This window comes from Melozone crissalis, unplaced genomic scaffold (assembly GCF_028551555.1).
Source record: "Melozone crissalis strain CALT ecotype California unplaced genomic scaffold, PUWL_Pcris_2 ptg000006l_1, whole genome shotgun sequence".
NCBI lineage: Eukaryota > Metazoa > Chordata > Aves > Passeriformes > Passerellidae > Melozone > Melozone crissalis.
The window spans coordinates 14,296,689-14,323,209 of record NW_026535784.1 but is presented as its reverse complement, the minus strand read 5'-3'; the positions used below and the strand labels follow the sequence as shown (position 1 = coordinate 14,323,209).

At 38.4% G+C, this 26,521-nt stretch overlaps 1 protein-coding gene across 4 annotated transcripts in view; it reads left to right on the top strand.

Moving 5' to 3' along the window:
- Positions 1 to 26,521, top strand: part of ZFYVE28 (zinc finger FYVE-type containing 28) — a 146,332-nt gene that overhangs the window by 112,676 nt on the left and 7,135 nt on the right. Inside the window, exons 9-12 of one of the 4 annotated variants that reach the window (XM_054295065.1) lie at positions 2,579 to 2,683; positions 16,761 to 16,912; positions 17,507 to 17,623; positions 19,201 to 19,305. In XM_054295065.1, coding sequence (XP_054151040.1) covers positions 2,579 to 2,683; positions 16,761 to 16,912; positions 17,507 to 17,623; positions 19,201 to 19,305 — 479 coding nt within the window. Of the gene's footprint in view, positions 1 to 2,578; positions 2,684 to 16,757; positions 16,913 to 17,506; positions 17,624 to 19,200; positions 19,306 to 26,521 lie in introns of all 4 variants that reach the window. The other 3 variants (XM_054295058.1, XM_054295080.1, XM_054295072.1) reach the window with 3 other exon arrangements.

The following is a 26,521-nucleotide window of genomic DNA, read 5'->3' as shown; positions in this document are numbered from 1 at the left end:
GCACTGAAGGACAGCAAACCTGACATCTTTCAGAAAAATGATTACTACCCAAATCAGCTGGCAGGATTTTTACACTGGAAAAATCTGGAAATGGTGGAGAGGTGGAAGAGCATACAAGAAGATGCTGAGTTTGCTACTTGTTCTTGGTTCCTGATTGTGCTGTTCAAAGATTAGTTTATTCTGAACAAAAGAGTGACATGCTTGACTTGCAAGGGAGAAGCAGTGATGTATTTGCTGTGAGACAATGAGTTAACAAAATTCCATGATAAATGGAAGAGCAGTTTAACAAGGTTCAGTGACAAGGTACACTTCAGTATTTAGTGCCTGGAGGACAGGATCAAACAAAGCTGCCAGGAAGACTCTTTCACTCTGAGTCTTGAGATATCCAGCTCAGAGAGTAGCTGGATCCTGACTTGATCAATGGTTTATGTCTAAAGCATTATTTATATATGTGCAGTCAATCTTTTTGTCACTTAGCTAATATTTCCACATTTCAGCATGCTTATTCCCAGTTTCACTTAGTATCTGCTGTGATAAGGATTCACTCAGCCTTGAAGACTAATTGTGAGAGGCATCCATCCCCATGGGGGAGATCCTGGCATGCAGGCTGCTGCCACACAGGAGAGCTCAGCAGGCCCTGGCCTGTCCACTGTTTTTGGGCTGAAATGAGTGACTTACAGTCATATTTGCATACCCATTGTACTTGGGCTGCTGTGTGCTCAGGTAGCCCCCAGCTGCTGTGCAAGATTTATGGCCCTTGGCTCCTGTGGTGTTACCTGTCTCCCCAGAGCCCAGTTTGGGTACAGACATTCAGACTGCCATTTCTTGCTTTTGTTTAAAAAGGAAAGGGGGGGGTTGAGCACACCACCACACCTGCCTAATCATGGTGTGAAATTGTGTGCTAATGGTTTTTTTAATATCACTCAGCTGCTGTAAAACAGACAGTAAAATTACATTTTAGTAGCATGACCATATTGTAAGATTGGATGGGTAAAGGTGATGAGCTATAAAAGAGTAAGCCTTTGTTTAAATGCATATATCTCTTCATAATGAGCAGAATTAGCAAGGGAAATTACATAAAACGAATGAAAGTTAAATAGATTTTTGTTCTAGTCTGATAAAATTATTTTCTGGTTGTGAAGTCTTTCCTTTCAACTAAAGCATGGTACACTTGGGATTTATTTTCAGATTGGCAGTCAGAAATGAGAAACATGAAGGGGTACATTTTCCAAGTGATTAGTGGGAGGTATGCAAACAAATCCTATTATTTCTTAGTGGGATTAGAGCACATACCTTCCATACACTGCTTTGAAGAATTCCCCTTAAGCATTCTTCCAGACTTCTAGCTGAAAAAATAGCTGTAATAATAAATTTGGCGGAAAAAAAGAGCTTGAAACATAACTGGCTTGCATATATCTAAAAAGCAAAAGGACATTAAAAAATCTACTCATAGTTGTGGACAAGTAAGGTGAAATAGCCCTGACCTATATTAAGTATCTCTCTTTTAACTGGAGATGTTTCTTAGGTTTCTCTTTGGATTGTCCAAAGATTTGTTGACTGAACATTTCAGTTCAGCTGGCTTGAGTGAATCTTCTGCACCGCCTAGAGCCAATACAACTTTGATATCTCTGCTCAAGATTACATATTTTCTTATCTCATATTATTTTTTCTCAGTTTGTGGAATTTCCAGTAGCTGAGCAGTAAATTGTTATTCAAACAAGAAATTGGTCTTTACAAGATAGTTTTATAAGTGCTTATGAAACTATTTTTACTCCTCTAATTCTAATTTATGTTGATAATATGATGTAAGATCTGAAATGATGTGTTGTTTTAGAGGCTTTTCCTTAGTCATGGGATGCCAGAGACAAGTTGTCTACCATTCATTTAAATTAGTCATATGCTTTTAATTAGTAGTTAGTGGATTTCTGCTAACAAAGTGTCAGTGGTTTGCCATGGGACTGCTCCTTCCTGGGTATCTGTTGGCTCAAAGCACAAAATTTGAGGTACTTCTATGGCACTTAGAGGGACTGAGCAAACTTAGGGGTGGGTGCATTCAGCTCCATCACCCAAGTGTCAACGTTCTGTTTTCTAACAGAAAACAATGGGGAATTTCCTTCCCATGGGGAGCAAACATAGGTCAGACTTGTCACAATATTCAGAAGTTTTTGAAGTGTATGGATTACTGTGCCTTGGCCTGAAACCCAAGATGACTTTATGAACTTTCAGCTTTGTTATATCTTCAGTTTAAAGTTATACCACACTTAGCAGCGTGGGCAAGCTACTCCCTCTATCTCCAATGAAAATGTAAGACTCACAGTTATTTCCTGGGTATTTTAACTGTATGGCATGAATTAAATTGAAAATTGTTGTGAGATGTGTGCCCACTGACTTTGCTGAATTGCTTGTCCTTTTGGAAAGAAAACGGAATAGGTTTGTATCATCATCTGGAGAGCAAAAAAATGCAAGTTCCAGTTTATTCTTATTTCTGAATGACCCGTGCCAAGCCATGACTTATGTCAATGCTGTTTTTGCCTTTGCTTGCTTCAGCAGTTCATTTTGTCTCCGTGTGTTTTTCCAGTTCTCAGGATGGCTTACGCGATTCCCCCCTCAGCTCCATCTCCAGCAGTGACTATGAGAGTGTTTCTGTCACTACCTGTAGTCTCTCCAGCATTTACGCTCTGAGGTAATAACATCAATTTGCAGTCAGATTTGACAAATGCTACTGACTTATGCTTGGTTAAAAATTTTCATTGAATTAATCAAGTGACAGCAACACTTCTGAGTATTCTTCCTTTTGAACAACAGGTGCTTTCTGATTTATTTTTTTTTAACCTGCCAGCTTTCTTCAATGCTGTGACAAATGAGACAACTATTTATGGAAAAGTTTTTAATGCATGCAGGAACCACTTACATATGTCCATGATCTCACTTTTATTTATCCATGTAGCAATTCTCAGAAGAGACTTCAGGTTGTATCTTGACAAGTAACAAATGTTTTTCTTAGCCAGCCTTTAGCTTTCTAAAAAACATGTCTTTTCCATTTTGTTTTGCCTTGTAAAATAAAAGATGTTCCAGTTAACAGTTTAACTTACACCCTATTGCTGGCCAATACTGGTAAGAATACAGTGAAGAGCTGCTTCTGACTTCACAGGATGTTCTGGGCTGGAAGGGCCCCACAGACATCGTGGAGCTCAGTTTCTAAGTGAATGGCCCATACAGGGATTGAAACCATGATCTTGGTGTTTTTAGCAATCCTATTTTATATTCTCATCTTCTGAAACTGTATGGAAGTTTTAACTTTAGTTTTACTCAAAGCACTTCTTGAGAGTGATAATGTAATTAAAGTTAGGACAGAAAAATGTAACTAAAACATAAAAATGAAATCTTTGCATTTTTCACTGTTTGCATAACATACATGTATGAGATGTATTGCATGCACTGTATGCAATAACATTTTTGCCCTGGTACAGACAGATTGAAATACCACTACTTCAGCTGATGAAATACCACTACTTCATTCTCCACTGCTTGTTGTCCTCTCTTTTTCATTTGTTTTTTTTTCCCCAGAACTTCATTAGAACTTCAGGATTTTGAGCTTTCATCTAGGTTTGGGGATATAAAGATGAGATAAGATGGCTTTTCTAATACTGGTAGAAGCAATACTACAAATAACAATGAGAGGTTTTTTTAGGCTGGTGTGTCCTTCAAGTTCAATTTTTTAGGGTTTTGTATTTTTCAAATAAGGGCAGAAAGATGCAACAAAAACTCTTCTTCATTGTTTTATTTTTAAAATACATTTTCTTTTGACTGTTCTTCAAACAAAACCCAATTTACCTGCATGCAGCAGTCGCCCTGTTCCATGTACTCTGTACATTGAAGACTGTTTCACACGGGGCTGTCTGAATGGATGGTAGGTGTAGCCTCAGTGACTCTTCAGGAATAACTGGAGCAGGGAGAATAAGCCTTGATTAGATGCACCACCTCTTTGGAAGGCCTTACTGGACTGCCTTTGTCCATTGGTGCTGCAGTTGGCACTGTATTGGTAGTTAGGAGAAAGGAAGTTGGATTTTTAAGGCAGTATTTGCACATGTGCCTTTGTGTTCTTGTCCACAGAGAAACAGCATTGCATCATCCCTGGGTGGCTTGATGAAATCTAAGCTGTCCATTTTTCTGCAATCTGATGGATATTACCAGAGATGTAGTTTGTGGTCCAGTAAAACAAACCAGCAAAGTGCCTGCTTGACTGCAATGACAGGAGTTTCCCCTTTTGAAAGACTTCGTTTAAAACCAGCTTGTTTTAATGAAATAAAAGAAAAAAGCAACTCTAAAGTTCTAACTGCTTCACAGTAGTATGTTTCTAGATCTTTGTACATTGAAATGTAATATTCAGTGCATCCATTTGTATAATTTTTGAGAATATGTTATTTTTAGGTGTTCCTCTGCTCTCTCTTTAGAGGGCTTTATTTGGCCATTAAACAGCTTCTCTAGAGTTGCATTATTTGTTTACTGCAACAAACATGTTCCTTGCAAAGATAATCTCTAAAATGTTCTTTTCTGAAATAACTGGGTTTTCCATGATGCCATATGAATATCCAAAATAATACCTAATTTGGGAGTTTGTTTCTTTTTCATCTGAAATATGCACTTCTAATGTATCTAATTTCTTATTGTTTGCACTTAACAACAATTAGACATTAAATGTAACATTTTGCAATTTTATCTGAAAAATAATTGGCAGAAGATAGAATTCTTGAAATACATTTATGTGGTCTTTCATCCTCCTGTGAAACATAAACAATTTCTTCGTGCTATTTAATAATCAGTACTGAGACTGACAGTCATGTTGTCAGATTGTAGCATGTTTTGGGAATATCTTCAGAAAATTTAGCTGTGATAGCAAAACCAGTTTAACTGCAGCAGTAATGTTGAACTAATTGTGTATTAAATAGCACAGATGGAATTGATTTGAAACAATGGAGTGTTGAATGTATGGAATTCTGTAGAAATGTACATTTATTGTTTTCCAAATGGAGAACCAGGGAGAAAATTCCAACTCTTTGGATGCCAAAGCAGTGTTCAGACCAGTGGTTTGGGTTCTCAAATGGTTTTGCTAAGGAAAGTTTGATTTCATTAGTACTTGATCTTTGTAAAATGTTCCTCTTTCTAGTCCCAGAGGGTCTGGTGGTCAAGAAATTAACTTTTCAGCCCAGTTCAGAAGATGATTTTTTTCAAAATATTCATTAGGCAGTATCCAGACTTGAGATGCCCATACCAGGAGTCAGCTTTCTCAGCAAAGAATAATATATGCTCAAAGTTTGGACCTAAGTTTTCAGAAAGACTGCAGCTAGAAAATGCAAGAAAAATGTTGATTTGGGAACGATAAGGAAAGATAAGTGAGACAACAGAAGAACCGGGGTAGTTACAATTAGTGGATTTCAAGTCTCATTGGAGTTTTTGTTGTAAGAGTGCCAGGGAGAAAGAAATACTGACGAATCTATTCAAGGGTTTGTCTGCCTAGAGTAAACTGTACATGGTAAACTCTACCTCTTTGTTTTAAGGTTATAAAGAGCCAATAAATGAGAACTTTAAATATAAGTAGTAACTCTTAAAACTAACCTTAGTGTTACACTAGATACTTTCCCTAGTCAACAGGTTGGGGTTTTTTTTAGATATGTCATTGCAGCTTAACTACTGGTGGGTTTTGGTATATTTTTCTACTATTTTCGTAATTTTAAAAAATTGGTGGTGAAGTTTTAGCACATTGTTTACAGTCTGCAAAAGGCAGTATCTGCAATGAATTGTGACTCAAGTTTATGCCAAAACTGCAAGAATCTGCCAGCAATTAGAGTGGGATAATTATCTAGATATTTCAGTTAGAATATCTGTATTTGTGCATATGTGGGCAGGCATTGATCATTCTTAGTGTAAAATATTTTTATATCAAGATGAAACCTCCCCTGGTGCAACTTGTCCTCTCCATATGACTCCTTGTGGAGAGTCAGCTTCCATCCTCTTTGCAGCCACTCTTTATGTACAGTGATGAGGTCCCCTGGAGCCTTCTCCAGGGAGTAAAATACTGACATAATTCCTTCAGTTCTCCTCATAGGGCTAGTTCTCCATCATCATCTTGGATCTCCTTTGGATGCTCTCCAGTCCATCTGTTCCTTTTTTTGAGCTGTGGAGACCACAGCTGCACACAGGAGTGCTCCAGGTGTGCCTGACAAGCTCTTGGTAGTTTGGGATGGTGACATCTCTCATCTCTGCTGGTGGTGTCCCTGTGGGTGCATGGCAGCATCTGATGTGCTGTCACTGCTGCAGAGCTTCACTGCTGGGCCCTGTTCAGCTCTTGGTGTGCACCCCCAGCACCCCCAGGTCCCCTCAGCAAAGGATCCCAGCCCGGACCAGGCTCTTTGGTGTCATCACTGCTGCAGGACCTTGCACTTGTCCCTGTTAACTCCACATTCCTCTTGGCAGCTCCCTGTTCCAGCCTGTCCTGCTCTGTGAGATGCCTTTCCCTGCTGGCACGTGCTGCACCTCACTGCCCAGTGTGGTGTCACCAGCAAACCTGGGGACAGTGCTCTCACTGTTGTCATCCAGATGGTTTTGGTGATGCTGAACAACTGAGGCCTAATATCCATCCCTGGGGATTCCCACTCGTGGCAGGCTGCCAGCCCTGGTACAGACCATGGATCAGCACTCTGAGTGGGAGCTCTGAGCCAGTTTCTTGCCCATCTCTCAGACCAAACAAAATTCATGTGGGTGGACAGTTTCTTACAGAAGCAGGTTTTATACAGTGCTTTCTCATCAGTAGAACTCAGTGCCTTGAAAAGGATTCAAGAAGGAAAAAGAACTTGGTTGTTCTCCAGGACTGTGAATTGTAGTAGGAGAATTAAGTTCTTTCATGTCATGGTCCAGAGCTTAAGCTATCAAAGCTACAGCACAAATTACATGGCTGCAGGTTTTAACAGAGACCACAGCTACTCTGGGGAACTTGTAGATCATAACATGGAGTACAACAAATACATTAACAATGCATTTTAGCTGATTGGTCAGCCCACCTGATCAGCTCTGTCTCCAGTTCTTCTGTCCTGCGCTTTTGCTTTTATTAACGTGCTCAGCTCACATTGAAGCTATGCAAAATGACAGATTTGTTCTGCATTCATGTTTGGTACTGTAATTTTGGGTCTGATCAGTGCATTACTGTGGATTTTCTCTCTCTTTTTTTTCTGTAGAGCTGCTCTTTATGGAGAAATTGCTCACAACCAGAAAGAGGCTGTTAGTGATGGCTTTACATGGCTTTTACTGGAGTTCTAGAAATAAAGAGCTCAGTGAGCAGAGCTGTGGAGAGAGAAAGGGGTTTTATACTTTGAGCAAATCTGAATCACTTCCACTATAGATGCTGTTCCTGCCTAATGATTTTGAACTGCAAACTGTTTGTGTGTCTCTTAGGCAGTGAGAGTCTGTGCTGCTTTGCACAGCTCTGTCACTCAAGCAATGTGAGGGCAGTAGTAATACACTCATAAACAGGTTGCTGTATACAGTCTTTTTGTTCAGCTGCTAAATCCCTTGCCCCAACAACCAGCTGAGCAGTACCAGCAAAACAAAAAGTCAGCTTTGATGAGGTCTATCAGCTTTTGCTTCTGATTTTAGTCAGTGAGATGTGTGTGACTGAAGCAGATGTCTCTGGGTTTTCACCGCCAGGATTCTTCTTGATGTGTTTCATGCCTATCTTGTTCTTCACCCTGCAAGACAAAAAAAAAATTAAATGTCAAATGGTGTAGCATTTTCTAAGTTATAGGGTTCCTTTCTAGGATATTCTACAGGATATTCTATATTTTATGCATATCTGTCTTTAGTAACAAGTAACTGGATGCCAATTTTATTTTTTCCAAGGAATAACCCAGGCAGCTAATGTTAACAAATGCTTGTTACAGTGGGAAGGTGAGAATTCAGTTTTGGAAGTTTTTTGGTCTTTCCCTATTAAAATTATAAACTTAATATTTTAGAGGTGTTAGAATGTTCAATGTGGTTGAAGTAAATATAGAATATATTGCTCTCTGTGTAAATCAAGTAAAACAGGGCAATATTTTAGGCTGACTAGCATCAGTGGCAGAGGCAGTAAGACAGTTCTGGCAGAATTGGTAGACACTCCAAATTTCCCATTTGGGGGCTGTATTCCAAGTGGCATATCAAACATACCATATGGCTGGAGACTGACACAAAGTGATCATAATGGGCTTGTGTTCTTGTTTCTACATAGCTCAGTTGCAATTTTCATTTTTAGTAATTTGGCCACAATTATAATCATTTTCATTTTAGTGATGTGCAAAAAATCTGCTGTTGAATGTCACTTGGTGTTCTCTGTGATAGTAATAGAACAAAATTACTAGCTTTCAGAAATTAGGTTTTATTTTACAGATTAGTGTTTTTTCTCTCAGTAAAACCCTTAGAATAGCATGTTTGGGAGTTTTCAGATTATGTGTAATTAAAATCACTGTAGTAACTGCAGTTTTTGCAGAGTTTTTGTCCATGTCTAAAGATACATTGTAAAATCACAATTAGATTGAAGGAAAAAGAGAGAGGATTTCCTCATACTTACAGCTGTATTGAAGGTGAAAAAGAGAAAGCTATCTTTTCGAATTAAAATTTTAAGATTCCACCTTTTACTTTCATTAGCTTTTCTCAGCTTTGACTACCACATCTGGATACAGAATTTCTGTGGGATTCTCCTGGACCCTGGGATGCATTCATGTTTCTGCTGCTCATTTTTGTATTATTTTTTGAGGGAACTGATGGAAGCAACATGAAAATGTCATGCTACCAAGTTTCCATATTCCTCAGAGTTCCTTGTGCTGGGAAGTGGATCTGCAGGAGCTGGATGCTAAATGAATTAATTCACTTGTTGTGATGCCATGCAGAACTGTGCCTTGCCTATGACAGAGGACATTACTAATGAGCTCTATAAAATTACTCTTTGCCCTGAAATATTTATGGTATCCAAGCTCTGCCTGTCCTTTGTCAAGTTCTGTATAAAGTGTAAAAACTGGGACTGATACATCTCTGTCCCTGTATCAGAGGGACAGAGCTGGTTTTACATACCATTTCATTATAAGTCCTGTACTATTTGTGGATTTCACTTTCAGTTTTTCCAGTTCAATATATATTTTTGAAATTTAAGTATTCCTGCTGTCTAATCTCATTTTTTTTAATCCTTTTGCAGTGTGAATGAATGATTGAGAGCTTTAAATGCAAGTTTGATTACAAGAAAGTGGTGGAAAAAAATGTCATGGTGGAGTTGGAAAAAGTAGAACCCAGATAATATTCTAACTTCTTGTTTTTTCTGTTCTGTTTTTTCTTGAATTGTACAATAACTTTATCTTGCAGATTTTACCCCTTTTTGGCTTAACTTAGGAAAAGCAGTAAGTGTGGTACCTTGCAAGTCTCTGACATTAAATTTGATGGTTAGAAAGCACCACTGTTGATTACTAATGCTCTTTAGTTATTTTTTCATATGCACACTTATAGAAGTTTTATCTATAACGATCAAAAAAGCTATTTGGGAGAGAGCACTGTTAAAGTTGATAAATTCTGCACTGGCTGTGTTGTTTATTTTAATTTCCATTTGAAATACTATATCTTTGCATTAATCTGAAAACCCAGTCCAGAGTGTTGATGAGTTTGAGTAAGCCATAAGTTCTCCTAGGCTGAGTTTCTTACAGTGGATCTGTTTGGCAAGATGCTGCTTTACTGCGGATTTCGCAAAGTCCAAGTGAGAATGCTCTGAAGTTTGAGATCTGAACAGCTGAGGAAAGATTCAAGATGTTCTTCCAGCAGAGTGGGGAGCTACAGAAGCTGCCAAGATCTGGAGCAGAAGTTCTTGCTGTTGATTTCAAATTCAACAGAGTTCAATGCTCAGGACTTTTTCCTGGCTGGAGATAGCACCTAGGAATTTGTTAGACAAATTCCTTTTTTTACTGAGCCAGCCTCAGACTGCTGACTTCTGCAGGGGCAGGAGAAGCTGAGGACAGGCTTCTGCAAATCTTGCAGTGTGTGAAAAGTATTTCCCCCCTGAGGAGTTCAGAAGGTTGACAGCAGAGGGGGCTTCTAGCACATGGAGCTGGGCATTGCTCACACATGGGGTAATTCTGTTGTCCAATCAAGTCCAGTTCTCTTGGTAATTTCTAGCCACAGTGATTTGCATGCAGTTACATTATTTGTTTCTCAAGACAAAGTTCTGAAGCCTTGGTGTGCTTTAAGGGTGGTTGGCTTGATTGGTGGGGGTTTTTCACCCTCTTGACCTGTTTCTCTTAAAAGAGAGAGGAAATAGCTAAGGGGTTATATTTGGTTACATTTTAAAACCCTCTTGACTTAAAAAATACTAGGGTTTAAAAGACAAGAAATGAAGTTCTGCATTAAAGCTTTTTTTAGTTTCCTTTAAATGTAGCTTCTGGAGTCATTCCTTAAAGCATAGTCCTTAGCTAAAAACCTATATGCTATTACCTAAATAATAGCATATAATGTTCTGGCTTGGGTTTAAGTGGCTCTAAAATTGAGTGTGTAGCCACTCACTTCACTTAAAACATTTGTAAGAAGCCGTGATTCTCACAGTTTCTCTTCCAACCATATCAAAACTAGCACATGTTAGAACAATAGGTTTTAGCCTACTGTTTGTGTTTCTGCTAAGAGTATCCAAAAAGAAACACCACAGGTACTGCAAAAAGCAGGATGGGGAAGTAGGTTGGGATTTTTTTTCTCACTGATATGGGAATTACATAGCTCTTACCTAAACCCCTGTAATTTTCCTCTTGTCATTCCTCATGGATATACAACCTTTGTCTTCCCTGAACTATTGTGTTTGAACCTTTACGTGGCCTTTGGAGTTGCTGTTTGTTCTTCTTAGCAAACTGGAATCCAGAGTTGACTGCAGCCTTCTGAAGTAGAGGAGTAATAGCTTGGCTGACAGGTTAGTGGTGAGATTTCCAGTTACAGCCTACACAAATATCAGTGGGAGCAATGTACCAACTTGCTGAAGTTGTTTCAGAAATTGTATGCAGTCAGTAACATAGATTTGCCTGCAAGCATTTTGGTTTGGTTTTTTTTTCATTTACCATAAGGATGAAAATATTCAAATGGGAGAGAATCTTAAATATTGTAAATTGGATAAAAAGTGTATGTTATTGATATTGTACACAGAGCATAAGTGGCCATTGTGCTAAACTCTGTTTGAGCAAACAATGAAAGTTGGGGAACTCATGGTAATGTGTTTTGAGAAATATTTTAAGAACTAGAATATTCTAAATGTATGTCTCTATACGAGGAAATTCACATACATGACACATGTGTGTATCTTTAGTTATTCAATACATGAGGTGTTAAATAGTGGACATGAGAGATTTGTTAAGACCAACTAGTGCAAATGAGTTTGATGTCATCGAAGTCCAAAGAACTGCACTGTTTTATAATTTGTAGATAATTGATAATTTATAATGATCAAATCAGTTTTTAAATGAACACTAATTTGTATTTAAGAATTGGACTACTGACCCTTTGTAAAAACTTCCAGCAAGGTTTATGACTGTAATGTCCTTCTGTGCAGAACATTAGGAATGTGTGAAATCACAGAAAACTTCTTAGAAAGTTTTCACCTTTCTCTACTGTCAGGGATCTCACCTGCTACTGTACATCACTTACCAAACTATCCTAGAGAGCACCTTGGTTGTAAAATGCATCTCTGGGTGAACCTCTGCATCAGAATGGTACCAATTAATGGATTGAATTCTTGCATGGATTTTGAATTCATTGTGAAGTGGACTCACCAGCTATAAATTCTCACTATAGCAGGAAGGTGTTATCTGTTTTGTTGCAGTTATTCTACTTCTGCCCCTGCTTGTGTAGTTTGCTGGAGATTCCCAGAGAAAGTGAATGGGAATCCCTGATGTCACAGGTATTTGGATAACATAAATGGTGAGGTTACTCACTGAATTTTTATTAACACTTTTCTAGTAAACATTTGTAATATTGTTATAGAGTTTTCTTCTTAGACTTAGTTGGGATGAGTTTGTGTGACTGAAACTTGAGCCCTGTCTGTTTACAGGCACCACTAACAATCTTCTGAAATCTTTTCCTGGAAATCAGTTGTCATTCAAGAACTTGCCTGAAATCAGACACTTAAAGGATGGTCTTAATTTCGTTTTAAATTTGTTGACATCATTGCATCCCATATTTCTATTGGAGCTGGATAATTTTCAAGCTCTCTTCCAACCCTAACCATTCTCTGATTCTGTGGCAAAGAGTACAGTGGGTCTGTTGGGCTTTCTCCTTCGCAAGAAGTCACCCACTATTGCTTTTGATTTAAGATTTCAAAAGATAAAGAAACAAAACCAAACCATGTATTTTTTAAAGTTTTTTGTGATTAATTTGAAAACATGAAGATTCAGTTGATTTTTTTGTATTCATTGTATTTGAAACATAGAGCTTTTAAATTATTTTTGTCTGTTACTGCTGTACATTTAATGCATTTTTAAGATACTCTGAGGGTTGGTGTGTGAATAATGAGAAATTCTTTCAGAGAATATCATACAATCTGCATTCATGCAGAGCAGATTTCGGGTTTAAAGAACCAAACATTTCCAGACAAATTTGAAAGGAAACATCTGTGAGTGGACACAGATTTCTACAGCTGTTGCTATGTTTCAAGCACAAATGTAAAATATTTAAATTTGGACCAACGTTGAATTGGTGACTTTGGTTGTTTGCGTTTAGACTTTGCTGCTTTCACTCATTTTTGGATGATTGTCAATGACCAACAAGCACAGCCCAAAGCCTACTGTATTAGAGATGTTTAAGTGAAATGTCTGTCATAACCTTCCTGTTCCACAGTCCTGTTTACCATTATGTATGAGCACTGCCACGTAAACTGGCTCAGAGTGTCCTTTGAAATACAAAAGCTATCAAGCAGATTGCATCTTGGTGAAAGATTTAATGGCGTACAATTACATTATTGGCTTTTGTTTGCTTGTACATATTTGGCTAAATTTCACAGTAAAGCCTTGAGAGCAGGCAAGGTGTAGAGACTCACCTTGACAGTGTTGGAAGAGTTGTACAACTCTTCTCATGTAATAAATGAAGTGTAATTTTAAAATGGGTGGCTCCAGCCAAGTTAAACAAAAAGACAATTCATTTTATCTGCCACAGAATATCTGTTCCTTTATAAGGTAAAAGCAGATTTATTGTTTGGAATCAACCTTTGACATAACATCTTATTTCTTTATATTCACCTTCAGATGTGTTAGCTTTGCAATGTTTTTACAGTCTGAAAAATTAATGCATGATGAGCATTGTGTATATGCTAAATGTTTCACAAGGAGTTCCATGTGTATTTTGGTGTTACCTCTTTGTAACTTAATCCATTGGGTTGTTCAAAGTTCCTTTCAACCAAATAGTTGAGAAAATGAGGACCTGTCTCTAGCAGTAGTATGGCTGTTTGTATTGTGCAATGAGACATGATTCTGTAGATGCTGGCTGTGAAACATTGTAGATCCAAGTGTAGTAGGACATTAAGGAAATGCTTCCTAAACATCTGGTATTGGCTGAAAATGTTGATCCAAATTGTCCCTACATAAGCCAAGTAGGAAAGATATTCTTTATTGGGGGGGGAAGATAAGCTGCACCAAGTAGATCACATTTCAGGGCTGTTTTCTATAATACCCATTTATAAAATCATTAGAATCTATTTGTATGGATGTAGTCATTGTTGTTTGGGATACTCTAATGTTAAAAAATAGCTGGCTCTTCTGCTGTTTATCTGAAACAGTTGCAGTGTTTCTGTTCTTACAGTATTTCTTACTGTCTCTACAATATTGTGGTTTTGGCTACATTCTTTAACAGATATACTTTAAAGTAAAGAACTGATGGTTGTTAGATGTTCTTTGAGAGTCATCTTTGTCTTAGTTGGACTTGGTTGTGTTGGTAAAGGCAGAGTAATTGTTTCTGACTCTGTAGCAATTCTTAGGTCCAGTTTTAAATTTTTCTGAAATATTCATTTTTTTGCTTTGTAGTAGCACAAGCAATCCCAAGTACAAAACATCCTCTTTTCTGAACCTCCTGTATGTGGGTACTGTAGTTTACATAGGAGTGTGCATATGAAAATGTGTCATAAATGTGAGTGTACGGACATACTGAACTTCCATCCCACAGTGCTGGAGCAATTCACATGTGCTCTCTGCTGGGGATTTTGGGGAAAAAAAGAGTCCCAGCCAGTCTTGTGGTGACATGGCCAGTCCTAATGACACACCACAAAACCTGACAGAACAGTCTGCAATGAAAGTAGGTCAAACCACATTCCTGAATGAAGTAGGTAAACCTGCATTCCTCCCACCTGGAGGAGGCTCAGAAAGGCAAATATTATTATTAAAATTGGTCAGGATTGTGGAATGAGCCTTTCTTCCTTTCTGCAAAACAGCAAAGGACCATGTAGTTTATATTCTTGAAAAGCGCTCTTCACAGCTCTCTGCCCACTTAACACCTTCCTTTGAAATGGTTCTTCAGCTGTGATTTGGAGGGAAAAGTCATCCTTGATTCAGTGGCCCTGTTTTCTCCCTGCACTAAAGCTTCTGTGTATTGGGAGCTTTGAAGAGACCTTTGTGTAAGGGTTACTCACATTAACTTCTTCTAAAAGCTAGGGTTATTCACATTAAATTCTTCTAAAGTAATATTTACACAGACTGCACCTGGCTTTGTCAGGAGGTCCCTGCTTGCCTTGCAGAGCAGTTTATGGTGCTTATGTGTGTATCACTAAGAAAGTTCTTATGTGAAACAAAAAGTAGAGCCCGTTTGGCCGTGTTGCCAGGCAGAGTCCTTTATCTGTGTGTGAGAGGGATGCCAGAGAACAGGCATCCTCTGCCTGCACACCCTTGTGAGCCAGCAATCTCCTCCTGGCTCTTGCTGCCTTTCAGTTTGTTCTTTTGTAAACCACATTTGTACATGACCTTTTCATTGTCCTGAACACAGGCCTATCCATGCTGCCAGGCTTGCTTTTCTAATATCTACTAAATCCCCTTTGGAAAGGCAAAGGAAAACTGAAAGAGAATTCTCACTTCATTCTCAGTGTCTTTGATAAGCCCAGTCAGTCATGGTGCTGCTGGAACTGTAAACACAGAAATAACCTCTCCTTACAAGAAATTTTTTTTTGTTAGTAGCAAGAGATAACATGAATAAAACGTGTCTCCTGCAAGCCTGGTCTTTACTCTGTGTTTGAAAGAATGGGAGGCCAGTTAAGGTACTCATGCTACATGTCTGCCATTGATATTTCTATCAATAACTAATCTCCAGTGCTTATTTTCAGTCTGTTTTTCCTAGGGCTTTTAATATTGGGTGACATAATTATTTCTCTTTTATATTTCAAAGGGTTACCTGTGGAGCCTACAGGTAGAACTGGAAAACTATATCCTATAAAATTTTGTTATAAATAGTGATGTTACCCATGTGTCTTCTCCCAAAATAACTGTTCATGCATACTGCCATAAGGACAGGATCTGTAAGATGGTGCATGTTTCTGCACCTGACAAAAGCAGATTGAACTCAAAATGTGTTAGAAATTACTTTTTTTGTTACATATGCTACTTATACCTGCATTAAGTAATTCTTCTTTTAACAGAGTATTTGTCTGTAAAGACTGTTGGCGTTTTGGGCATCAAAACTATGATTTTAAGTAAAATAGTCTAGTTTTTTGGTAATAATTGGCTATATTAATTTCTTTCCACTATGTGGAGAAAAATGGTTTCATGTTCCCTGTGACTTGAAAATAGTCAAGTAAGAAGGCTCCTGTCTCCTCTGGTCAGCACAGTGAATCCTTAGGACTTCAGTGTAGTTACATTCTGTGCTCTAGTCCCATTTCAGAGTTTTTAGGGGCAAAGTGCTGCTTTTCCCTTAAGTGCTTCCTGGTTTTAACATCTTGATTTACAAATATTTAAGGTAATTGCTGATATTTGAAGATTCTCTCCAAGGCTTCCCTGCTGTCTCAGGTTGTTTCAAGCTGCTTCTCTGTAAAAGAAAAGTGGTAGGGGTGGTGGTGGTGAAAGTGTGGGAATGTCTGACATCTGGTTTTTAACAAAAAATTTAAAGTTTGAGTATAGATTTGGTGGCACATTTGAATCTCTTTAGAGTTGATGAGCCATTTTTCACAATAGTTTGACATTTCAGCTATTTCTAATGTTACATTTATAAGGGAATTAACCTACCTCTACTGTGTAAATCATATTTTATTGCTGCTCTTTCCATTTTTTTGGTGAAGTTAGATTCTGTTCTTGCTATATTAAGGTAACATAATTCAGAATTTCTTTCTTTTTTTCAGATCATTTCCATGTTCGTAAATTTCTAAGTTGACTTCAGAACTGACCTTCACATTTTTAGGTTGATATTCCCCTTCAGGATTTTTGGTGGAGTTATGGTCTCAGGATTGAGCTTTTAGAAGAAGTTAATGTGAAAAATGGCACAGCACTTTGTGCGGAAAAATGCAGTAAAATACAGACGAGAGATTTTCTGCTTCAAGTTTTTTTGCAGCTGTCACAGAGTGAAAATCAAACGTGCTGGTGATTGGTTGTGTGCTGATTAACTTCAACAAGAATTTACAGCAATTAGTTCTGCTACTATAGAGTCTTGCCTGAGTCATAAATCCTTTAGGATTTGCTGAACATCCTGAACAACTGAGTGAAGATTTACATTACTTTCCTTTACATTATTTTTTTTTTCTCTGACAGCAGTTTAATGACAAGTTCTTGTTCATCTGATGACATTGATCAGGAAGAAATCCAGCTGGCTTTGCAGGCTGCCAAAATTGCCACAAGAGAGAAGATCAGATCTAGATTTCATGGCAGTAACGATCTTATTCACCGCCTTTTTGTCTGTATCTCAGGTATGAGAATCACTGAATTATTAAAGTATTGTTCAGGGGGTTTTTGGTTTATTTTTTTGAGCTTTTGCACATCAAGTTGTGGTAGAAAGGACTAGAGATGAAGTTTCAGGAAAACTCTGGTTTTGGGGCCTAAGTTGCAGTCTGGTTTAGAAGGACCTGTTACCTGTTTGGAACTTACAGAATCAGAGATGCTGACATCTTAGACCAGTAGTGTTGAAGAATTTGGATTTGTATCAGGTTTGATTTTTCCCTGGTGATGCCCTTTTGTGTTCAAGGAATGAAATGTGACTTAGCAGTTCTGTTTTCATGCAAAATTAATCTTTCAGTATTTCCTGCCAAAGGATATGGAATGTATGTATTGGCTTGCAGATAGCATAAAAACCAGAATGTAACTTGGCCATTAAGGAGAATTAGTTTTATCAGAATTAGTTTAATTAGTTTAATCAGGTGTTCAATTTTTATTCCTAAGGTGAACAATTGATCCCCTTAAAATAAGTGAGGCCATTACTGGTACTAACAGGCAGATTTAAATACTTTTTTAAAGGATGGTGTGACAGTCTAGAATTGATTTACCCATTTTTCTCAAACTCTAAGGTGTTGCTGACCAGTTGCAGACAAACTATGCTAGTGATCTGAGAAGTATCTTGAAGACCTTGTTTGAAGTTATGGCAACCAAACCTGAAACAGAAGACAAGGAAAAGCAGAAGAAAGGTAAATGATCTAAACATTTGTTTTCTCTAATGAATTTCTGCTGGTAGCCCAGTGGGAATCCATAAGCTGTTAGACACAAATTCCCCTAACATATTGTTATCTTTTTGACAGGATTCACTGTACAGGGTTTCACCTAAGTTTAAAAGGAGTCATGGAAACAGGCTGTAAACTGGATGAAGTCCTGTTTAGGAACACAGGAGTTCATTTTAAGGCAAATACTAAAGAGTTAGTCTTCAGAGTTCATCTGCTGTTTCCATATTCCTGTATTTAACAGCAGCACAGTGTTTGTAGCCCATATAGTTTATAGCCCATGATTTATGCAGAGTTTGGACTCTGTAGATTCTTTTTTTCTCCTCCCCAGATTTGTTTCACAATGGGTCCATTTTAAATTACCAAAGAACAGACTGTAAGATGGGAATGCTCATCTTAGAATATCGTAAGATGCTGAAATCTTTCCTCTCTTGAACAAATTGATGAATTTGGCTTCAAAATAGAAAAATACCACATTTCACTTGTAGATAATGAAAGTAATAGAACCAGAACTAGATCATGAACCAACAAAAGATTTTTTTTTACTCTGTGAACATTTTTATTATTTCTTTTCTAAGTGGCAAGTCTGCTAACTTATCTAAGAGTAGCAGTGTCATCCCAGCAAGACTGCAATTACCTTTGTCCTTTGTTATCATCAGAACTACCAGCATCTGAAAGTGACCAGAGCTCTTTTTATTTTCCTACTTCCTTTCCTCCAGATTGAAAACTTTTTCTTTCTCCTAGTTTCACTTAAAAGCATTCAGTTTTTTATGTGAAACACTTAGTTAAAAAGTTGGATCAAGTCAGCAGAAAAAACCTACACTCCAGTCCCAATTCTGCAGTGGGATAATGCACAACATGCATTACAGTCTTCTTTTGGTTGAAACTTCCACAACAGTTTTATGGTGGCAGCCTGTCATGATGTGAAAATAGACTGTGTTTTTTTATTGTTAAAAAAAAATAAATAAATGGGGTTAGACAGAATTGCTAGAAAGAGAACACAAGAGCTCCTGAACCTTCAAATAACAGTAATAAAGAAACTGGAGCTGTAAAGAACTATCATTGAGAAATATATATTAATCAATAGTACTTGGATGGATGTAATTTCTAATGGATGAACTCTTGCATTAAAAAGGAAGGTATTGACAAAAGTAAGCATAAACAAAATGAGCAAAAAAATTGGAGTTTTGGGGTGAAGTTTCTCTTTGATATGTATGATTTGATGTGTGTGATTCACCTTGGGACTCTATCACTGTTCTCAAAATCTACTTGTGTTAAAGGATCCAAGTTAAGAATTGGGAAATATAATGTAAGTGCAGCTAAACTAGCAGAAGGAAGAAGACTGCATGTCCTGTAATAACAGCATCTTTCATTTCTGTTGTCATCCCAAAGCAGAGCAGGAGACTTGTAAATCACTGTTTGAGTCAGGGTAGAGAAAAGGCAAGAAGTCTAAGAAGGTGCCACTGTGGTCTAACCTCAGAAGTTCTAACATGAATCTTTAAAGTGAAAATTGGACAAATATGAGTATTTTTTGAATTGTTTTACAGTTAATCATGGTTTAAGGAATGCAGCATTGGAAGACTGTGCTTTATGTCAAGAAAGTATATCATCCTCAGAACTTGCAGCAAAAGCCAGAGATGGGGACTTTGAAGGTATTTTCTTTTTTCTAAGAATTAAAATGAGACAACACTGATGTATTAAAAAAGTGATCATTAAAATGAAAAGTCTTTTAATGTTTGACTCTGGGAAGGGAGTATAAAATGTTGTCATGCTGGTTTAGAGAAAAAGGCAGAAGGTAAACTGAGCATATTTTCTTTCAGGTTTTTTCTAACAGACTCATGAAACTCTTATCCACAAATGGTCATATTCAGTAGGAATTGCTCTGTATCAATGCAGAAAGGGTCTGTATAGTAAAGGCTTTAATACAGTGTATGATGTTACATCTGATGAGTTTCTCAGGGCTGTGTGAGATGCAAAGCCCTAAGTAAGGTTTTCTCAGCCAAATCTTGAGAGGGTTTTTGTATTGTTTGCTGCATGTGGATGTGCTGCTTTATCCCAAGGTAGAGGTACCTTTCATGTTTTCTTTACTTTTGTCTTTGATCAAGATATTTTGGCTAATATTTTCACATTCTTCACCATATTATTTCAAAGTAAATGAAAGCTTTAGATAAGTCGTCTGAGCTTGCTCAAATCTCACTGAGTACATGGTAAGAATGAAAAATGCATGTAAGTCTCAGAGTTTTGGTTGAGGTTTGGGTATTCTGAAAGCCCAAAAGTTGTTTCTCTTTTATTAATCTGAGCTTCTTCAGAGTTAGTTATGGGCTCAAGTCCTATTCTGGCAAACTCAGTATAAAAAATGGATTAAAAGATATCAGAGCACTTGCAGTCAAAGAATAAGAAAAGAAATATATGAGATGGAACAAACAAGAAAGCAATCAGCTTTGATCTTCAAGGCCTAAGTGATGGTTTCAGCACACCAGGAGCCCAATTACCAGAGCCATAATATGTCTGTGGTCAAGTGAGAAGTGCAAGACGACCATCAGCTGTGAAGCTGTCCCTGAGCTTCCCAGAAACTCAAGTGTGCAGTAATTTCCTCGTGCTTTAAAACTTTGGTTTATTGCTATATATTTGTCCATGTACACTACTGTCCTTCCAGTGAGAGGTTTGGAATGCAGGATGACAGAGCTGGGTGATAAGCAGTGTGTGCCTCTGCTTGCATGTGGAGGGTGGTGACCAACAGAAAGGAAATATTGGTTCATGTCATTTGTAATAAAGATCAGAAATCACAGAGGGAAAAAAAGAACTCTTAAAGATCAGATTTTAGAGAAATGCTACTTATTTATAACTTATTTTGTGCTTATATAAAACCCATGGTTTGCTTGCTTACCCTTCTTCTGAAGCTGCAGGCTAAAAAAATCTAATCTATTTAGGACAGCAGGGCTAATTCATGTATAATGCACTGTAGAAATATTATCTCTTCTGCAGGAAGATGATTTGGAGGCAGATAAAGGACTATTCAGTAGTCATTTTAATTGATTTCTCTATTGTGCTGTAATTCAGAATGTCACAGAAGGTGCGGGAAGGAACAAATCTTTAAGCAAAATCCTTGCCATGTACGGGCTGTATTGCAAGAGAGTGCAAGATTATTCCTTCTCTACCACTTCAATTCTTTCTCTTTTGTTTTGGATCAATGCTGATGCTCTTGGTGAATTTGACTTACAGAACTTGAAAACCAGTTATTCTGAACTGCAGGATGCTGCATAACCCTCTCACAGTGGATGTGCATTTTGTCACAGCAAAATGTAAAAGTTTTTTTTCCCTGGCATGTTGCTCAGCTTTTAAGGTTCTTCAGCCTTTCATGGCAGCTGGTATTGGCATGGGGAAGGGTTCATGTTTGGAGAAGTGGGTTGGGATGTTATTTACTGAAATAAGAGGACCATGGTCTGGGTACTTAGGTGATGTTCTGGCCAACACAGTAAAGGGGAATCTTTGGAGGTTCAAAAGGCCCTGCAGCACCCAGGCAGTGTGAATCATTTATGTCCCTGCCCTAAGTGAATGGTAAAACCAGATATGTAGTATTTATAGCATATGAGATAACTTCAACAAAAGCAACCCCTGCCTGCACCTTTATTCCAGAATAGCGCGTGCTTTATGTGTGCCTGCATGGTAGAAAGCAGATCTTTGTGGGATAAGTAAGTCCCTTTGGAATAAATAGATGTGGATGCCAGGATGAGCTTGGCTGCCTTGGCCAATGGTGTCCCATGCTAACATATCCTCTAAACCAAGCCAATAGCAGGTGCTCCTGCAGGTACTCTGCTTTTGGTGCTCGCACAGGCTCACTGTGGGGCTTGGCCATGCCTGCACAGTCTCCTTGCAGGCTTTCTCTGGGAGCCTCCCTTGCCTTATGTGGAAGTGGTTATGCTGTAAATACCTACAAACCAGTGTAGCTCTTCTGGCTGTGCAAACTGAAGAGTGGAGTTGTCTGTAACTTGGCTCCTGATGGGCAGGAATTTTATTGTGTACCCCAAAGAGACACAGGATGCTGAGGAGTATGGAGATGAGCTCCACCTTCCACCTTCCAAAACACAACACGTCACAGAAAGGCTACTGAAAAGGGCATCTGAAGTGGGTCAATTTGCTGAATTTGTGGGAACTTTGGAAATATCCCTCACCTCCAATACACATCCCTGTCCTTTCAGATCACAAGTTGTCATTGCTGGCAACACTGTACAGACTTTTTCTGCTGAGGTATGCAGGGACAGCTAATGGGATACGTGGTTTTGCCATCCCTAAGGCATCCAGCATGAGGCATAAACTCCCACCAATATTTTAACCTCAGCAGCCATGTGCCTTTTTCCCCTTACAGCACCTCCCCACGTGTCTTGTTTTTGCTGGCCACTGTGGAAGGAACAACCCCTGGGTGTTGTTTGGGTGCAGGTTGAAGATGTCTGGTGGATAAAGCAACTTTTGCTGCTTGAACATTATTCCCTGTTTCTTGCAGTGAGCCTGGTGGGTTTGTCTTTCAGGCCAAATCTGGGTCAGGGGCCATCAACAGGAGTAGGGAATACACCACAGCTATCACTGTAAGGGTATTCAAGCAAAGGCTGAGAGCATTGCATCAGAGTTAATTAATTCCTTTTTTGTACTTCAGTTCTATACCTCAGGTCACTCAATTATTTCAACTGAAAGTGAAAACAATTGAAAGCAAAGGAGCACATCATAGCTCTTCCCTTCTGCCATTGTGGCAGAGTGTGTATCAAATTGAGATGGTCCAGCCAGCTACCTGCCAGGAAAGCTCTTCCCTATCATCAAATAAATCCCTCTAACTGAATGTAGCAAATGTTTTAGATTGTATTCAATCAAATTTTAAAAACCCTCAAAAATGGAAAGCAAGCCCAGCAACCTGAACAAATAAATGGCCTTAAGATTGTACTGAAGGTTTTAGCCTCTACTCACATCATGAAGATGAATCGCTTGTTTTTGTCAGACTTTTAATTCTTATTGTATATAAAACCCACCAGCTGGTCTAGGACATAAAACAAATGTGAATGTTTATTATGAGCCAACTGACATTGGCAAGGGTTTAAGAGTTAAATCCTGTGACCTTCTGAAGGCTGAAATACAATAAACTACAGCTTAATTGGCATTCCAAAACAAGCATGAGCCTATGGTCTATATGTTAATCTTTGGTGTCCTAATGCTCTAAGATTTTTGTCAAGAGAGTATATACATTTATACTTCATGGAGTATTAAAAAATTATATATATTTATAGGGAGAGAGTGTAAAACAATTTTATTTTCCTATGGTAGAATATTAATTTATGCAATATTCAATAAGTATTTTTTAAATATAGTTAAATTTCTTGTCCTGGTTGTATGATGGAAGTGATGGCAAGTGGGATACGAAATTCTGTGTATAAACTCAAAGCAAATTGTAGTGGCAGGCTACAGCTGGGCAAAAAGGTTGGGCTCTGAATTGCAGTAACAGCAGACAGGGCCTGTGTGCTGGAACTTCCATGGGACTGCCTTTTCTCCCTGTGCCCTGGTGAGCTACAAACCAGCACAGGAGGAACCTTGCTGGGAAGTTCCTGAGCTCCAGCTTGGACAAAGCACAGCTGGATGAGAGCTGACTGAGAGTGGACAGCACAGGTCACACACAATGTAAAGGAAACCTTGAAAATGTAAGAAAATTGCTCTTATTTAACCCAGTGTCAATGCATCCCTGATCAGGACAGAGCTGTGTCATTCTTAATATCCAGTACAGCTTTAGAAACACTGGGGAAGTAGAAGTTTGGTGTCTTTCTGCCATTTATGCATCTGGCATCATATTTCTAGTCCTAACAAAAAACTTCCTTTGTATTTGCTTAGCAGATTCCCATGTGTATACATAGGTGTGCACACACACAGAGTGACTTCTTAACTTTTTTGACTTCAAAATTATTGCCTTTTATTGTTTTCATTTATCAGTTTGTTAATGAGATAGAGCATAAGTGTGACCCTGCTCACCATATTTGGGAGCATTACATTTATCCTTGTGAGTTTGATGATTTTAATACTAAAGGTGGGCAAATCTGAGTTTTACTGGACATGTATTTTGGGGTAACTTATTACTCAGGAGGACTGATCTGTTACAACTGAGGGAAATGTGAATATTTTAAATTACCCGTTTAATGAAGTTAAAGGCAGGCTAAGAAAGTGAGTTGTAATTCTTGTCCTAGCATGAGATATCTAGAAATCTGAAGATTTTTCTCAAGGAAGCCAGCAAGCATTATGAAGCTGTTGGTGCTCCATGAAAATATTAGCAGTAGCATCTCAGCTGTCTCTGCAGCCATACCTGCATCTTCACTCCTTATCCCTCTAGCATCTGCACAGAACTGCCTTGCTTGCTAGCACCTACTAAAAACTGCAGACATAATGGATTTGCTGTGGCTGCCACAGCAAATACCTGCTTGTGCCAAGTAGTGTTAGCATCTGTTTCCTTCACAGCACACACTATTCCTCCCTGATCCCTTGCCATCCCACCCACTCCTGTTTGGTCACAGGCCCTGACTGCTCTCTATTCAGCAGCACAAGCAAAAGTCAGAAGTTCCCAGGCTCAGCCCCTTGTTCTTGTCGCATTATAAGTCCCTGGGTCAGAAAAACCCACCCATGCTCCTGTATGTGCAGAATCTAATCACCATGGCTCTGAGATAGCTGTCAGCCCCAGCTGAATGCTTCCGTTTTTCTTGTGTCCTCTTTGTGCCTGTGGTTACTCTGTTATTTATGATGATGACCAGCAACACCTTGTGAATGAAAGAAGTTAAACTGTTGCACACTTCATTGGCCAAACATGTTCTGTCCCCATAACTTTTCACTTTTTCCTTTTTCAGCAGCTCTGCTTACACTGTGTGAGAGAGGAATCAAATTTCCATATGGAGGCAATGTTTTATAATCAACTGAACATATTTAATCATGCATGTAGAATTACAGGATTCTTACAGGTTTTAGGTTGTAGTGCAATAATTCAATCTGACTTAGGCTTTAAGAACTTGCTCAGAGCCTTTTCCCTTCTCAGACTATCCCTCTTTGTTGGCACTATGTGGAACTTGTGGAGAATTCCATGCAGCACTTATGGGAAAACATCCCCTAAATACTGTAAAAAACAGACTTATTCAATTCTGTAACATCATAGCTGAGATTTTGATTAGGTTTTGTCTAATAAATATGTGTTTTGAGTGTTCTGGTATGTTTTTATGTAGATCTACATTATCAACTTCTCTGTATTATAAAGATTGGTAAGAGAATATTCCTACTAATGGTTATATGGAAGACTCAAGTCTCTGCTCCATCTGATTTAAAGATTTGACCCATATCTCCATGGAAACCAGTGTTTTCTATGAGAGTTGCTCCACTTTATATAAATAATTAATTTGCCCAAAGAATTAGTTGCTGATCATGTACCTGGACAGAATGGACACAGGACATCATTCAAGGTGATGTTGAATCAGGTAGAGCAGAGGCTTGAGCCCAAGTTTGCAAAGCTCTGTGTCTTGGTGAAAGCTTTCTAGATTGGCACAGAAATTCCATCCTAACAAAGCCATTTGACCAGAGCTGAAGCTAAGAAGTCTGTACCTCTTTTCTCCCTTAGCCCCAAAATTTTCATCAAATTATATTCAGCATAAAAATTTATTTTTTGAAAAATGTCAAGCTGGCTGTAATCAGCACTGAATCTTCTGAGCAAGGACAAAAATTACTTTGGTACAATTGCCTGGTAGAAATCTTACATCAAAGTCAGAGATTGCCCAGAATGACGTGGAAAATCAGATGTGATGAGGAACAAAAAAGGTTCATTTTACTGTGGCAGTTCAAGTGAGGGGTAAAGTCAAGCCACCGTAGTTTTCAACTTTCTGTGCTTAAAGCTGTGAGAATTTGCAATCCTGCTTTGCTCAGAGAGCTCCAGCAGCTCCATCTGACCCTTTTGGCAGTGGAGAAAGTAATGCTGTGACTGCTGCAGCCATGGCAGTTCCACAGGATGCTGTGGGAGCCGCACTCTGCAGCTCAGTTTGGTGTAATCAGGGTTATTTTGCATGATGTGCTCTGAAATCTAATGCAAGAGGAACTTTAAGTTGGAGTTCTGCATTAGGAACACTGGATAAAAACAAAAGGTGCAGAAAGGGGTATTTTCTCTGAATTGTCTGGCTGTAACACAAACACCACAGTTTAGGGTTTAGCAGCTGCTCTTCAGCAGGGAGTTGAGGTGTGCTTGCTTCTGTTTTGTTTCCTACCAGAGTACAGATTTGCTGGCCTAGGCCTTCTGCAAGCTCTAACAACTTTTGGGGTTGTTTCTCTCTCTGCATTGGTCTCTTGTGTCTCAGCACCACAGAAAATCTTCAGCTTTCCCGGCTAATGTTTCAGTCATCACACAGCAGATAGACCTGGGTCCACCTTCTCTTCCTCTTGGGTTCTGAGACAGATGATCATCTTGGTTTTCTGAGATCAGATGGGACTGCATTAGGTATAATGCACATATTTAATGCCCAATTAATGTGTTCATTTTGATAGTTTACAGTGTCTGTGATATTTTGTCCATGATTATGGTTTTCTTAAAGCTCCAGCATCTTGGATTTACCTGACTTTTAACTCCAGGAGCAGAAAATGTATTTACCTAATGAGGTAGCATACACATGTAAAGGAGAATGCTAAAAGCTACAGAATAAATAAAAAGACTAAAATTTCATGAATTATGAGAAATTGTTATGCAAGATGTTTGAATTAAGAGCCTTTTTCAGTCTTAAAACTATTTAATTTTATCTTGTGCTTTTTCCTTTCTCTAAACTTGTTTTTTATTCATTTAAATACTTGTTTCTCTTAATTTCTCTGCCTTTTTTC